The sequence below is a fragment of the Amblyraja radiata genome, chromosome 10, assembly GCF_010909765.2.
Source record: "Amblyraja radiata isolate CabotCenter1 chromosome 10, sAmbRad1.1.pri, whole genome shotgun sequence".
NCBI classification, from domain to species: Eukaryota; Metazoa; Chordata; class Chondrichthyes; order Rajiformes; family Rajidae; genus Amblyraja; species Amblyraja radiata.
The window spans coordinates 12985810-12999387 of record NC_045965.1 but is presented as its reverse complement, the minus strand read 5'-3'; the positions used below and the strand labels follow the sequence as shown (position 1 = coordinate 12999387).

The window sequence follows — 13578 nt, the reverse complement described above, 5'->3', positions numbered from 1 at the left end:
ATGCAATCGCATGCAAGTGGGACAGGCCCTTCAGTCTGAAGAAGGGTCTTGATCAGAAACGTCACCAATTCCTCCTCTCCATGGATGCAACCTGTCCCGCTGAGTTACTCCACCATTTTCGGTCTATCTTTGGTGTAAGCCAGCATCTGCGGTTCCTTCCTACTCAATAACAAATTTAAACCTGAAATAGTTATTGGGCATTCATCCCATCCTTTCCTCTTTTTGCTCCTTACCGGCATGAAAACCACCTTTTCTACGGAGAAAGACCAGGCCAGCAATCATGACTCGATGGTGATCGCAGCAGAGGTAGCTTTTGTCAATAACTTGTCCAGGCATTGAACTCGGAGTTTTCTCAACTTCCGAGCATAAGCGCCCTTTCCTCTTGTCTTTCTTTTTCTTTTTTTGTGTTGAATCTGTTTGTGGAAAACAAAATATTATGAGAAAAAGTCCAGCACCTATCTTAAAGTAGTTTGTCCTCAACTAAATAGGAAATGTGCACAATTTCTTTGGCGTTTATTTTTTTTCCCCCACAAGTCTCAGGAGTCAAGAGTGTTTTATTGTCATATGTCCCAAACAGAACAATGACATTCTAAAAGGCCTGTTCCACCAGCATACGACTGCATGCGCGACCTAATGTAGTCGCTTGAGCCGCACGGCCTCGCGGGGCCGGTCCCACTTCGAACGCTGGAGCAGTATGGAGTTGTGCGGGTCTGGTCCCGACATCGCGCGGGGCTCCGAAAAACTGACACTGTCCAAAAATCCCGCGCGACAACGGCCCATCGGCCACAGCCGCATTGAGGCCGTACGCACCGCCTCGACGGGCGTACGCAGCGGCGTCTTGACGCCGTACGCAGCGTCTTGACGGCATACGCCTAGCGTGTGGCGTAGCGCGTTGACGTCACCGCCCGGCGTGCTGTTGCGCGATGACGTCACCGCCCGACGCGTGCGACGTCCAAATTCAGTCGGCCTCCTCCTGCCCAGCTGATTGGTGAGTATGATGTCAGGACCAGCCCCGCACAATTCCAGACGGCTCCGCAGTTGGAAGTGGGACCGGCCCCGCGAGGCCGTACGCCTCAAGCCACCACGTTTGGTCGCGCTAGACGCATGCAATCGCATGCTGGTGGGACAGGCCCTTTACTTGCAGCAGCACAACAGAATATGCAAACACAGTACTCTGTGCACAGAGTCCCTACTTTGAGGTGGGGAGGATTTTCAATTTGCTGGAGTTAAACTTAATGCGACGTTCTATGTGCGTGTTATAAAATATAATTAAAACAAGTCGCAAGGAACTGCAGATGCTGGTTTAACCACAAAAAAAACCAAAGTACTGGAGTAATTCAGCGGGTCAGGCAGCATCTGTCGAGGGAATGGAGAGCTGACTTTTTTTGGTTGGGACCCTTCTTCAGACATTGTAATGAGGGGGAGCTTTAGTCATAGGTGGTGAATCTGAGGAATTCATTACCACAGATGGCTGTGGAGGCCAAGTCAATGGATATTTTTAAGGCGGAGATTGACAGATTCTTGAATAGTAAGGGTGTCAGGCGTTATGGGGAGAAGGCAGGAGAATGGGGTTGAGATGGAACGGTATATCAGCCATGACTGAATGGAGTGGACTTGATGGGCTGAATGGCCTAATTTTGCTCCTAGAACTTATGAATATGAATATCCGTTCAAGTGACAGTTTTCCAATCGGCAGGCCGTATTACACCAGAGTTTAGTTCAGTTTTTTGTCATGTGTACCGAGATGCAGCCAAAAGCCTTTTGTTGCGTGCTAACCAGTCAGCGGAAAGACTATACTTGATCCCAATCGAGCCGTCCGCAGCGAATAGATAGAGGATTAAGGGACGGGATAAAGGAACATGATAAATGTTTAGTGCAAGGTAAAGTCCGATTAAAGATAGTTCGAGGTAGATAGTATCTCACGATTAATGAGGGAGATAGTTTTCACGGGCCGCAGCCACATCTGGGAACACTACCTGACTTGGAGGCAGGGTGCAATAGTTTACTCTCCGACTGCACCACATTGACGTTGCTGAGGAACACCAGGTGCCGATAGTAGTTGCCGTCTTCTCCCTTGACGTCTTCAATGACGTACTCGCCACTGGCGTCACTCACGCCACGATGCTGGACTTTGCGGACCCCTATATCGCCGCCGACAGAAAGAAACGGGACCTGCAAAGCAACGGAGCCATGGTGACTGGATGCAGACAGTCGCACGGGCGTGGTGATCAACACCTTGTGCTGCATTGTACTGATCTATGTTCTATGTTGTGATCACCTCTGCTTTGACCACAGGTGTCAGCATCAATCCACTGCAAATACTACTTTGTGTGGGGCAGGTCTCGCTGTATAAACACGACTGAGGAGGTGACAAAGGTGACTGATGAGGGTAGGGTCATGGATGTTGCCTAAATGCACTTTGGTAAGGCGTTTGACAAACTCCGTCATGGTAGACTGATCCCGAAAATTAAACTTGGCAGTTGTTTTCCAAGCTGGCTTGCCACTAGAAGAGGAAGGATGGTGATGGAAGTGTGTTGTTCTAGCTGGAGGTCTGTGACCAGTGTGTTTCATCGGGGTCTGTGTGGGAACATCTGTTTAGTTTCAAGATACAAGATACATATAAGGGCCTGTCCCATCAGCATGTGATAACATGCGTCTAGCGCAACCAAACGTGGTCGCTTGAGGCGTACGGCCTCTCGGGGCCGGTCCCACTTCGATCGGTGGAGGCGTATGAAGTTGTGCGGGGCTGGTCCCGACATCGCGCGGGGCTCCAAAAATCTTGCACTGTCCGAAAATCCCGCGCGACAACGGCCTGTCGGCCCGCAGCCGCATTGAGGCCATACACAGCGCCTCGACGGGCGTATGCAGCGCCTCGACGGGCGTACGCAGCGTCTCGACGTCGTACACAGTCTTGACGGCGTACGCCTAGCGCGTGCCGTTGCGTGATGACGTCATCGCCCGACGCCATGCGACGTCCAAATTCAGTCGACCCGCCTCCTGCCCAGCTGATTGGTGCGTATGATGTCGGGACCAGCCCCACACAACTCCAGACGGCTCCGCGGTTGGAATTGGGACCGGCCCCGCGAGGCCGCACGCCTCAAGCGACCACGTTTGGTTGCGCTAGACGCATGCAATCGCATGCTGGCGGGACAGGACCTTTATTTGTCACACGTACCAGTTGGTACAGTGAAATGTGTAGTCACCATACAGCCATACAAATAAAAAAAAGAACACAACACACGATAGAGTCCAACATAAAACATCCCCACACAGCAGTATCAAAGTTTCCCACTGTGAGGGAAGGCACCAAAGTCAGTCCTCTTCCTCTGATGTTCTTGATGTTCACCCGTGGTCAGGGCCTCCCGAGCCCTCCGCAGTCGCCGCTATGGGCGGCCCGCTGCTCAGGCCCGCTCGCCGGGATGATGGAGTTCCGACGTCGGAACGGGAGGACAGCCTCAGCGGCTTGGACCTCCGAATCGGCCACTTCCAACCGAGTCCGCTTTAGTTTAGAGATACAGCGCGGAAACAGGCCCTTCGGCCCACCGAGTCCACACCGACCAGTGATCCCCACACATTAACACAAGCCTATACAGACTAGGGACAATTTACACTTATATACCAAGTATACAAACCCAAGCCAATTAACCAACAAACCTGTACGTCGTTGGAGGATGGGAGGAAACCAAAGATCTCGGAGTAAACCCACGTCATGGGGAGAACATACAAACTCCGTAGACAGCACCCACATATATATATATATATATATATATATATAATGATGATTTGGTAAAGAATGTAGATGAGTTGGTCAGTAAATTTGCAGAAGGCAAAGTTTGGTGTAGTTACAGACAGTGTAGAGGCTGCCAGAGGATACAGCAGGATATAGACCAGTAGCAGATGTGGGCAGAGAAATGGCAGATGGAGTTTAATTCTGCTCTTTGGGAGGTCAAATGTACGGGGTCAATAAACAATTAAAGGCAGGACCCTCAGTAGCATTGTACAAGTGATCTTGTGGTCCAAGTCCTTAGTTCCCTGAGAGTACCAGAATAAGTCGAGATAGTGATAAAGAATGTGTAAGGTGTGCTTGCCTTCATGCATTGGGGTATTGAGTATAAGAGTCAGGAGGTCACATCACAGCTTCGTAAATCTTTGGTGAGGCTGCATTTGGAGTATTGCTTGCATTTCTGGCGGCAGCATTACAGGAAGGATGTGGAGATTTGGAGAGGGTGAGGACGAGGTTTACTTGAATGCTGCCAGGATTAGAGGGTAGTAGCTGCAAAGGAGACGTCAGACAAACTTTGATTGTTTTCTTTGGAGCACCAGAGAATGAGGGGAGACCTGGGGCAGTAGCTAGTTTAGACAGTATAGAAACAAGGAACTAAAGATGCTGGTTTACACAAAGTGCTGGCGTAACTCAGCAGGACAGGCAGTATTTCAGGCCGGGACCCTTCTTCAGACTGAACCAAAATGTCTATTCATGTTCTCCAGGGATGCTGCCTGACCCGCTGAGTTACTCCAGCACTTTGTGTCCTTTCAAGGTAGACAGTGAAAGTTTTGGATCTGTTTCTCTTTCCATGGATGCTGTCTGACCTAGCTGAGTGCCTGCAGCATTTTGAATTGTTGGGTTTGGATTTTCAACATGGGTCTCCATGATATGATGCATGCTTCCATCTTGCAAATACTGTAAGCAAACTGGAAGGGTAAAGCAGAGCACTCAAGCCATTGAGAAAACTCAAGGCAAAATATTTCACCTAACTTTGCTCCTTTGCCCTTTATGCTTGAAAACAGCCAAGTGAGCAGTCAAGGAGAAACTACATTTTCAAAGCGATATAATATGATACAACCTGGAGGGAAAAAAAATTGGTCTGTCAACAGTCAAAAGATACAGTTGCCAGGTGTAATGTGCATTATAATAATGATGAAATTAACGTGTAATATTGCACAAACATTAAATGAAATGATCGAGTGGGGAAAGTATTAACAGAAGCCGAGTATTATCAACTATTGACACAAAAGCATTTACCTGTTGACCTGGTGGAAGTCCAGAAGGAGCCAACTCCATCACCTTCCCCGATAGCTCGGACTGAATGGCTTCCATGCTCTGGTAGTGTTGGTCACGGTGGAGAGACACCACCAGCAGACGCTTGAAGTCAGCGCTTCTGCCGAGCTGTTTGCGACCCTCATCCGTCCCAAAGATCCACTCGGCCTCTCTGCCCTGCGGAACTGCCAGGAAGCTGCGTTAAACACTGCGCAATGTCCTCCCTCACCTTCCACTGCAAACCCTACACAGGAGGCAGGCAATGTGCTGATGACTTGACCAAGGCTGCCTTGAACTGCCATCAAAATGATTTTTGACTCCAGGCGGAGCCTGGGATTCAAGCCCTATGGCCACGTTCCAGATTTAAACTGACCACTGCAGGTCATGTTGTACAGTCATACAGCATGGTAGATGGTCCTTAGACACTACTTGCCCACACGACCAACATGTCCCATCTACACTCCTCCCACCTGCCTGCATTTGGCCCATATCCTTCCAAACCTGTCCTATCCACGTACCTGTCGAAATGTCTCTGAAACGTTACCCATCCAACGACCACCTTTGGCAGCTTGTCCCATACACCCACCACCCTTTGTGTAAAAAAGTTACCCCTCGAGTTCCTATTAAATCTTTTCCCCCTCACCTTAAACCTATGTCCTCTTGTCCTCATTTCCCCATCACTCGGCATTTACATGATCTATGCCTCTCATGATCTTATACACGTGTCTATAAGATCGCTCTTCATCCTCCTGCGCTCCAAGGAATAGAGTCCTAGCCGGCCCAACCTCCGCCTATAACTCCGGCCCTCAGGTCCTGGCAACACCCTATTGCACTCACCTATGAAGATGGCGAAGTTGTTTGCACGTGCGGGCTTGATGGAGGGCTGATCAACAACGTAGATGGAGTAGCGAGGTTTGCCCGACTGCCGATCGCAGAGGGTGAGGGACAGGCTCTCGCCGCCGCTGGAGCCCTTGGTCAGATGGTTTCGGAGGAGGGCGTAACGCTGCCGCTCTTTCACCGCCTCCAGCAGCTGCTCCACGCTCTCCAGCCGGAGAGGCTTCTCCTGGTCTCCGCCTTCCCCGCACATCTCCAGGATCCCCTGCCCGCCTCCGGGGAGCTTCTTGAACTTGGTGAAGACGAAGGTGAACATCACGAACTGCCCGCCGCCGGCCTCGGCCCGCTCTCCCACCGCGTGGACCCTGACGGGCCAGCCCTGCTGGCTGAAGTATCTCACCGCCTTCCTGGCGATGTGCTCCTGGGCCAGTGAGATGCACAGGAACCGCCCGCCCAGACGCAGGACCCGCCCGATCTCCCCGAACATCTCCTCCACTTTGCGCAGCGTTCCCTCGCTCTCGTCCGTCATGATGGCATCCAGGGTGCCCTTGTCCAGCACCACCTGGAACTGGGAGTCGGCAAACTCCATCTGCCCCACGTCCATCTTGGCGAAGGCCATGGCCGGCCGGCGGGCCCGGTTGCGTTCCTTCATGTGGCTGATCACGGCTGGGCTGATGTCGATATTGGTGATGCTCTGGTAGCCCACGTCATACATCTGCTCGCTCAGCTCAGAGTTGCCACAGCCCACCACCAGCACCTGCAGAACGGGTTCAGATTAGTTTAGAGATACAGCGCGGATACAGGCCCTTCAGCCCACCGGGTCCGCGCCAACCAGCGATCCCCGCACACTTACACTATCCTACACACTTTACGGACAATTTACAATTATACCAAGCCAATTAACCTACAAACCTGTACATCTAGGGAGTGTGGGAGGAAACCGGAGAAACGCAGGTCACAGGGAGAACATACAAACTCCGTACAGACAGCACCCGTAGTCAGGATCAAACCCGGGTCTCTGGCTCTGTACGGCAGCAACTCTACCGCTGTGCCACCATGCCGAGTTAGAGGGAGGAGAAAGCAGAGTTAGCACCACGACTGAGGTGACAGCCCCCTGCAACCTGCCCTGCTCTTCAATGTGATCACGGCTGATCCCCTGCAACTGCAGCAGATGCAACACCTGTCCAAGACCGACTCCCTCTACTCTATCCAAGTACCCCAACAGTCCTTTCAGGTGAAGCAGAGGTTCACCTGCACCTCCTCCCTCATCTACTCAATCCGATGATCCAGGTGTGGACTCCTATAGGGGGGTTGCACTGGGTCATAGGGCTTGACGCACGGAGCCGCACAATCCATCTGGAGGACATCCGTAACTTCCGGTATATGTTATTAATGCTAGAAACGCGTACTTTCCGACCTGTTAAAAACCACCAAAATGTTGAATTTTTGCGCTGAAAAAAATTGTGGAAGTCGGGGTAAGTGTGAGAGACATGAACCCAACTTTAGAATTCCTAACGTGAAGCGAAATGAAGGTAAAGAGAAGCGAGAGCTTAAGGGACAACAGCAGCTAAAGTGCTTGGTAAACATTGGCTGTGCAGATATCGGAATTGAAAATATTGGGAATTATCGCGTTTGCTCACTGCATTTCATCAACAGTAAGGCATTATTTGTGGTTTTTCTTGATTCCTTTGGTATCTAAAAAGTCTCAGAAGTGATAAATCTGGCCTGTAAATTTTTCTTCAGATGCGTTTTCATTTTGTATGTAAAAACCCACTTGAGAACCATGGGCGATTTAAAAAATTTACAGCCAGATTTATCACTTCTGAAACTTTTTAGATGCCAAAGGAATCAAGAAAAAGCACAAATAATGCCTTAGTTGGTGAAATGCAGTGAGCAAACGGCCAAGCACTCTGGCTGTTGTTGTCCCTTCAGCTCTAACTTCTATCTAGCGTCATTTCTCCTCACTTTTGGAATTCTGAAGAAGGCTAAATGTCTCTCACGCTTATCCCGATTTCCATAATTATTTACAGCGCAAAGATTGACAATTTCGGCGGGTTTTAACGGGCCCGCTACGCTGGAAACAATGGTAAGTGCCTACCTGCAGTTCATCGCATGTACTCCACTTGGAGTAGCGTAGCAACAGTACGGGTCATGGGTCGTGACCCGACTGCCGTGAAACCTCCCTATATGTCGGCGAGAACAAGCGCAGACTGGGTGATTATTTTGTTGCACTCCTTCACTCAGTCCGCCTAAACCTACCTGATTTCCTGGTTGCCAAATGCTTTAACTCCCCCTCCAATTCCCCTTTCTGTCCTGGGCCTGCTCCACTTATCAGAGTGCAAATATTTTGAATGCAAATTGTAGGAACAGCACATCATATTTTGTTTGGGATAGCTGCTTGGGATTCGTTTTTTTCGTGCATATTTCGTTTGGGGTATCCCAGCGATATGAATATTGATTTCTGCAACTTCAAATACCCTACTTTCCCTCTCTCTCTGTTCCTCCACCATCCCAGTTCTCCGACTAGTTTCACTGTCCTCCTGATTAAATATTACTGATTGTATGCCTCGTTGTCACCTTCCCCTCAGCCAACTGAACCATCTACATTTCCTTGATCATCGTCTGCTTTGATCTGTCATTTTCACACCTTACATTCACTTTGTACCCTTCCATGCCTCTAGTTTCCCTCTCCCCTGACTGTCAGTCTGAAGAAGGGTCTCCCATTCTTTCTCTCCAGAGAGGCTGCCTGTCCCACTGAGTTACTCCATAATTTTGTGTCTACCCCAGGAGAGAGATCAACAAGCGAGAGAGTAACAAAATTCAGACGATACGTCTTAACGCATCTGAAAGATAACATGGGCCAAGAAAATCAACTGCTTCATGTTTGTAATTCCCCAGAATCAGGTAATTAACCTGGATAAATAGTTCCCGTTCACCATATAAGAGAGTTGTAGAGTTGAAGAAGGGTCCCGACCCAAAACGCCACCTATCCATGTTCTCTAGAGATACTGCTTGCCCCGCTGAGTTACTCCAGCACTTTGTATCTATTTTTGTAAACTAGAATCCACAGTTCTTGATATCTACAGAGAGGTTGAATGATTGAAAGATACGGCACGTGATCGTTGGTCTATGTTATTCCACTTTCAAATCCACTCCCTCCACACTAGGGGCCAATTCATCTATAAACCCGCACGTCTTTGGGATGTGGGAGGAAACCGGAGCACCCGGAGGAAACTCATGTTATTACTGGGAGAACATGCAAACTCCACACAGACAGCCCCCGAGGTCAGGATCGAACACGGGTGCCTGACGCTGTTGGACAGCGGCTCTACCACTGTGCTGCCCATAAGAGATGCAAGATATTTGAATTTAGTGCCGAGTTAACTCCCTATCGGCGGCACGGTGGCGCAGCGGTAGAGTTGCTGCCTTACAGCACTTGCAGCGCCAGAGACCCGGGTTCCATCCCGACTACGGGTGCTGTCTGTACGGAGTTTGTACGTTCTCCACGTGACCGTGTGGGTTTTCTCCGAGATCTTCGGTTTCCTCCCACACTCCAAAGACGTACAGGTATGTAAGTTAATACAGGTAGACACAAAATGCTGGAGTAACTCAGCGGGACACGCAGCATAAGAAAGAACTGCAGATGCTTGTTTGTAGGTTAATTGGCTTGGTATAAGTGTAAATTGTCCCTAATGTGTGTAGGATTAGTGTTAATGTGTGGGGGTCGCTGGTTGGCATGGACTAGGCGGGCTGAAGGGCCCGTTTCCATGCTGTATCTCTAAAACTAAAAACTAAAACTATCCCGTCCCAATTCCTGGCCCTATCCACGAACTCTATCTCCGTTACATTGATGACTGCATCGGTGCTACCTCCTGCACCTATGCAGAACTCATGGACTTCATCAACTTTACCACCAATTTTCATCCTGCACTCAAATTTACTTGGACCATCTTCGACACCTCCCTCCCCTTCTCTCCATTTCTTGATCTCACTGTCTCCATCATAAGAAATAGACTATTGACTGACATCTATTACAAACCCGTTGACTCCAACAACTATCTCGACTACACTTCTTCCCACCCTGCTTTCTGCAAAGATTCTATCCCCTACTCCCAAGTCCTCCATCTACGCCACATCTGCGCCCAGGATGAGATGTTCCATACCAGGACATCCGAGATGTCCTCATTCTTTAGGGAACAGGGGTTGCCCTCTCCCATCATAGATGAGCCCCTCACTCGTGTCTCCTCGGTACCCCGCAGCTCAGGCCCTTGCTTCTCCTTGTCGGACAGAGACAGAGTCCCTCTAGTCCTTACCTTCCACCCCATCAGCCGTCACATACAACACATAATCCTCCAAAATTTCTGCCACCTCCAGCCACATTTTCCCATCTCCAACCCTTTCCGCCTTCCGCAGAGACCGTTCCCTCCGCAACTCCCTGGATAACTCATGCCTTCCCAACCAAACCACCCCCTCCCCAGGTACCTTCCCCTTCAACCGCAGGAGATGCAACACCGGTCGCTATATCTCCTCCCTCAACTCTGTCCAGGTACCCCCGAAAGTCCTTTCAGGTTAGGCAGAGGTTCACTTGCACTTTCCTCCAACCTCATCCACTGTATCCGTTGTTACCAAATGTGGGCTCTTATACATCGGCGAAACCAAACGCAGACTGGGCGATCGTTTAGTGAAACACCTTTGCTCAACCCGCCTGAACCTACCTGATCTCCCGGTTGCTGGCCACCTGAATTCTCCTTCACATTCCTACACAGACCTTTCTGTCCTCGGTCTCCTCCATTGTCAGAGTGAGGCTAAATGAACAGCATCTCATATTTCGCTTGGGCAGCTTACGGCCCAGTGGTATGAATATTAATTTCTCTCACTTCAGGTAGCCCCGGCATTCCCTCTCTCTCTATCCCTCCCCCACCCAAATCGCACTCGCTTCTCGTTTTCACCCAACAAACAGCTTACAATGGTTTGTTTCCTTTATCATTGTTACTTTTTTGCATATCTTTCATTCATTGTTCTTTATCTCTCCACATCATCGTCTATATCTCTCGTTTCTACTTATCCCTAACCAGTCTGAAGAAGGGTCTCGACCCGAAACGTCACCCATTCCTTCTCTCCAGAGATGCTGTCTGTCCCGCTGAGTTACTCTAGCTCGTTGGGTCTATCTTCGATTTAAACCAGCATCTGCAGTTCTTTCTTACACACTAACTTCCTATTAAAATGAATAATATTGCATTAAGCAAAAATGAGGACAACCAAGATATATGGACAATAGGTGCAGGAGTAGGCCATTCAGCCCTTCGAGCCAGCACCACCATTCAATGTGATCATGGCTGATCATCAACAATCAGTTTTCAACAAACCTGTCTTCTCCCCAAATCCCTTGATTCCGCTAGCCCTAAGAGCTAACTCTCTTTTGAATGCATCCAGTGAATCGGCCTCCACTGCCTTCTGAGGCAGAGAATTCCACAAATTTACAACTCTCTTAGAACTAGATAGGGCTCTTAAAAACAGCGGAGTCAGGGGATATGGGGAGAAGGCAGGAACGGGGTACTGATTGGGGATGATTAGCCATGATCACATTGAATGGCAGTGCTGGCTCGAAGGGCCAAATGGCCTACTCCTGCATCTATTATCTATTGACTAATAAGTTTTTCCTCATCTCAGTTCTAAATGACCTACCCCTTATTCTTAAACTGTGGCCCCTGGACTCCCCCAACATCGGGAACATGTTTCCTGCATCTAGCCAGTCCAAACCCTTTATATATATAATTTCTATAAGATCCCCTCATCCTTCTAAATTCCAGTGAATACAAACCCAGTCCCTCCATTCTTTCATCATATGACTGTCCCGCCATACGGGAATTAACCTCGTGAACCTACGCTGCACTCCCTCAACAGCAAGAATGTCCTTCCTCAAATTAGAAGACCAAAACTGCACACAATACTCCAGGTGTGGTCTCACCAGGGCCCTGTACAACTGCAGAAGGACCTCTTTGCACCTATACTCAACTCCTCTTGTTATGAAGGCCAACATGCCATTCGCTTTCTTCACTGCCTGCTGTACCTTCAGTGACTGATGTACAAGGACACCCAGGTCTCGTTGTACTTCCTCTTTTCCTAGCCTGACACCATTCAGTTAATAATCTGCCATCCTGTTCTTGACACCAAAGTGGATAACCTCACATTTATCCACATTAAACTGCATCTGCCATGCATCTGCGCACTAACCCAACCTGTCCAAATCACCCTGTATCCTCATAGCATCCTCTTCACAGTTCACACTGCCACCTAGCTTTGTGTCATCTGCATATTTGCTAATGTTACTTTTAATTCCTTCATCTAAATCATTAATGTATATAGGTAAATAGTTGCGGCCCCAGCACCGAGCCTTGCGGTACCCCACTAGTCACTGCCTGCCATTCTGAAAGGGACCCATTAATTCCTACTCTTTGTTTCCTGTCTGCCAACCAATTTTCTATCCATGTCAGCACTCTACCCCCAATACCATGTGCTCTAATTTTGCCCACTAATCTCCTATGTGGGACCTTATCAAATGCGTTCTGAAAGTCCAGGTACACTACATCCACTGGCTCTCCCTTGTCCATTTTACTTGTTACATCTTCAAAAAATTCCAGAAGATTAGTCAAGCATGATTTCCCCTTCGTAAATCCATGCTGACTTGGACCGATCCTGTTACTGCTATCCAAATGCGCCGCTATTACATCTTTAATAAATGACCCCAGCATCTTCCCCTCCACCGATGTCAGGCTAACTGGTCTATAATTCCCTGCTTTCTCTCTCCCTCCTTAAAAAGTGGGATAACATTAGCTACCCTACAATCCACAGGAACTGACCCAGAATCTATAGAACATTGGAAAATGATCACCAATGATCAGATGACTATACCTTATCGTTACGCTTAATATACTTGTGCAGCACAGCGCAATGATCCACGTAGGTCCCATACCACTCGAAGGCATTTCCACCCCGTTTCTTGAAGAATGTTTCCCAATATTCAGCAGAATTGAACTCCTTTGAGCACTTGGGCAACAGGTTCATTGTCAAGCCTTTAAAAAATAAACACAACAAATTAACATGCCACCTTTTCCCTTTAAATCGCTAAAGGTTTTTCATGTTTACCATTCAGACAGTAACATCGCAAGACATATGAAATTAAAATTCTCAAACCTCTCACCATAGGAGAAGAATAGAACGGGTAGACACAGAGTCTCTTGCCCAGAGTAGGGGTATTGAGAACCAGGCGACATCGGTTTAAGGGGAAGGGGAAAAGATTTAATAGGAATCTGAGGGATTACTTTTTCCACACAAAGGGTTGTGGGTGTATGGAACGAGCTGCCAGAGGAGGTAGTTGAGGCAGGGACTATCGCAACGATTAAGAAACAATCGGACAGGTACATGGATAGTACAGATTTGGAGGGATATGGGCCAAACACAGGCAGGTGAGACCAGTGAAGACGGGATATGTTGATCGGTTTGGGCAAATTACGCCGAAGGGCCTGTTTCCATGCTGTAATATTCTATATGTTTACAAGGCCTCACCGTATTTTTAAAGTAAAATATAAATATTTCTGCTTGCTGCTTTGGTATAGAAATACAATTAAAAATTCTGACCTGCAAATATTTAAGGGCCATTAAGCCAGACACGCAAATTTAACACTCAAAACAACAGTACTGTACTG

General features: G+C 48.5%; 1 protein-coding gene across 5 annotated transcripts in view; it reads right to left on the bottom strand.

Moving 5' to 3' along the window:
* Positions 1-13578, bottom strand: part of eef1aknmt (eEF1A lysine and N-terminal methyltransferase) — a 106067-nt gene that overhangs the window by 23548 nt on the left and 68941 nt on the right. For 2 of the 5 annotated variants that reach the window (XR_004413240.1, XM_033028064.1), the window contains exons 2-6: positions 12785-12945; positions 5876-6629; positions 5024-5223; positions 1974-2172; positions 234-413 (exon numbers count right to left, since the gene is read on the bottom strand). Coding sequence is in view for 4 of the 5 variants with exons in the window: in XM_033028064.1 (XP_032883955.1) it covers positions 234-413; positions 1974-2172; positions 5024-5223; positions 5876-6629; positions 12785-12945 (1494 nt within the window). In the remaining variant the exon portion in view is untranslated. Of the gene's footprint in view, positions 1-233; positions 414-1973; positions 2173-5023; positions 5224-5875; positions 6630-12784; positions 12946-13578 lie in introns of those variants that run through there. The other 3 variants (XM_033028065.1, XM_033028067.1, XM_033028066.1) reach the window with 3 other exon arrangements.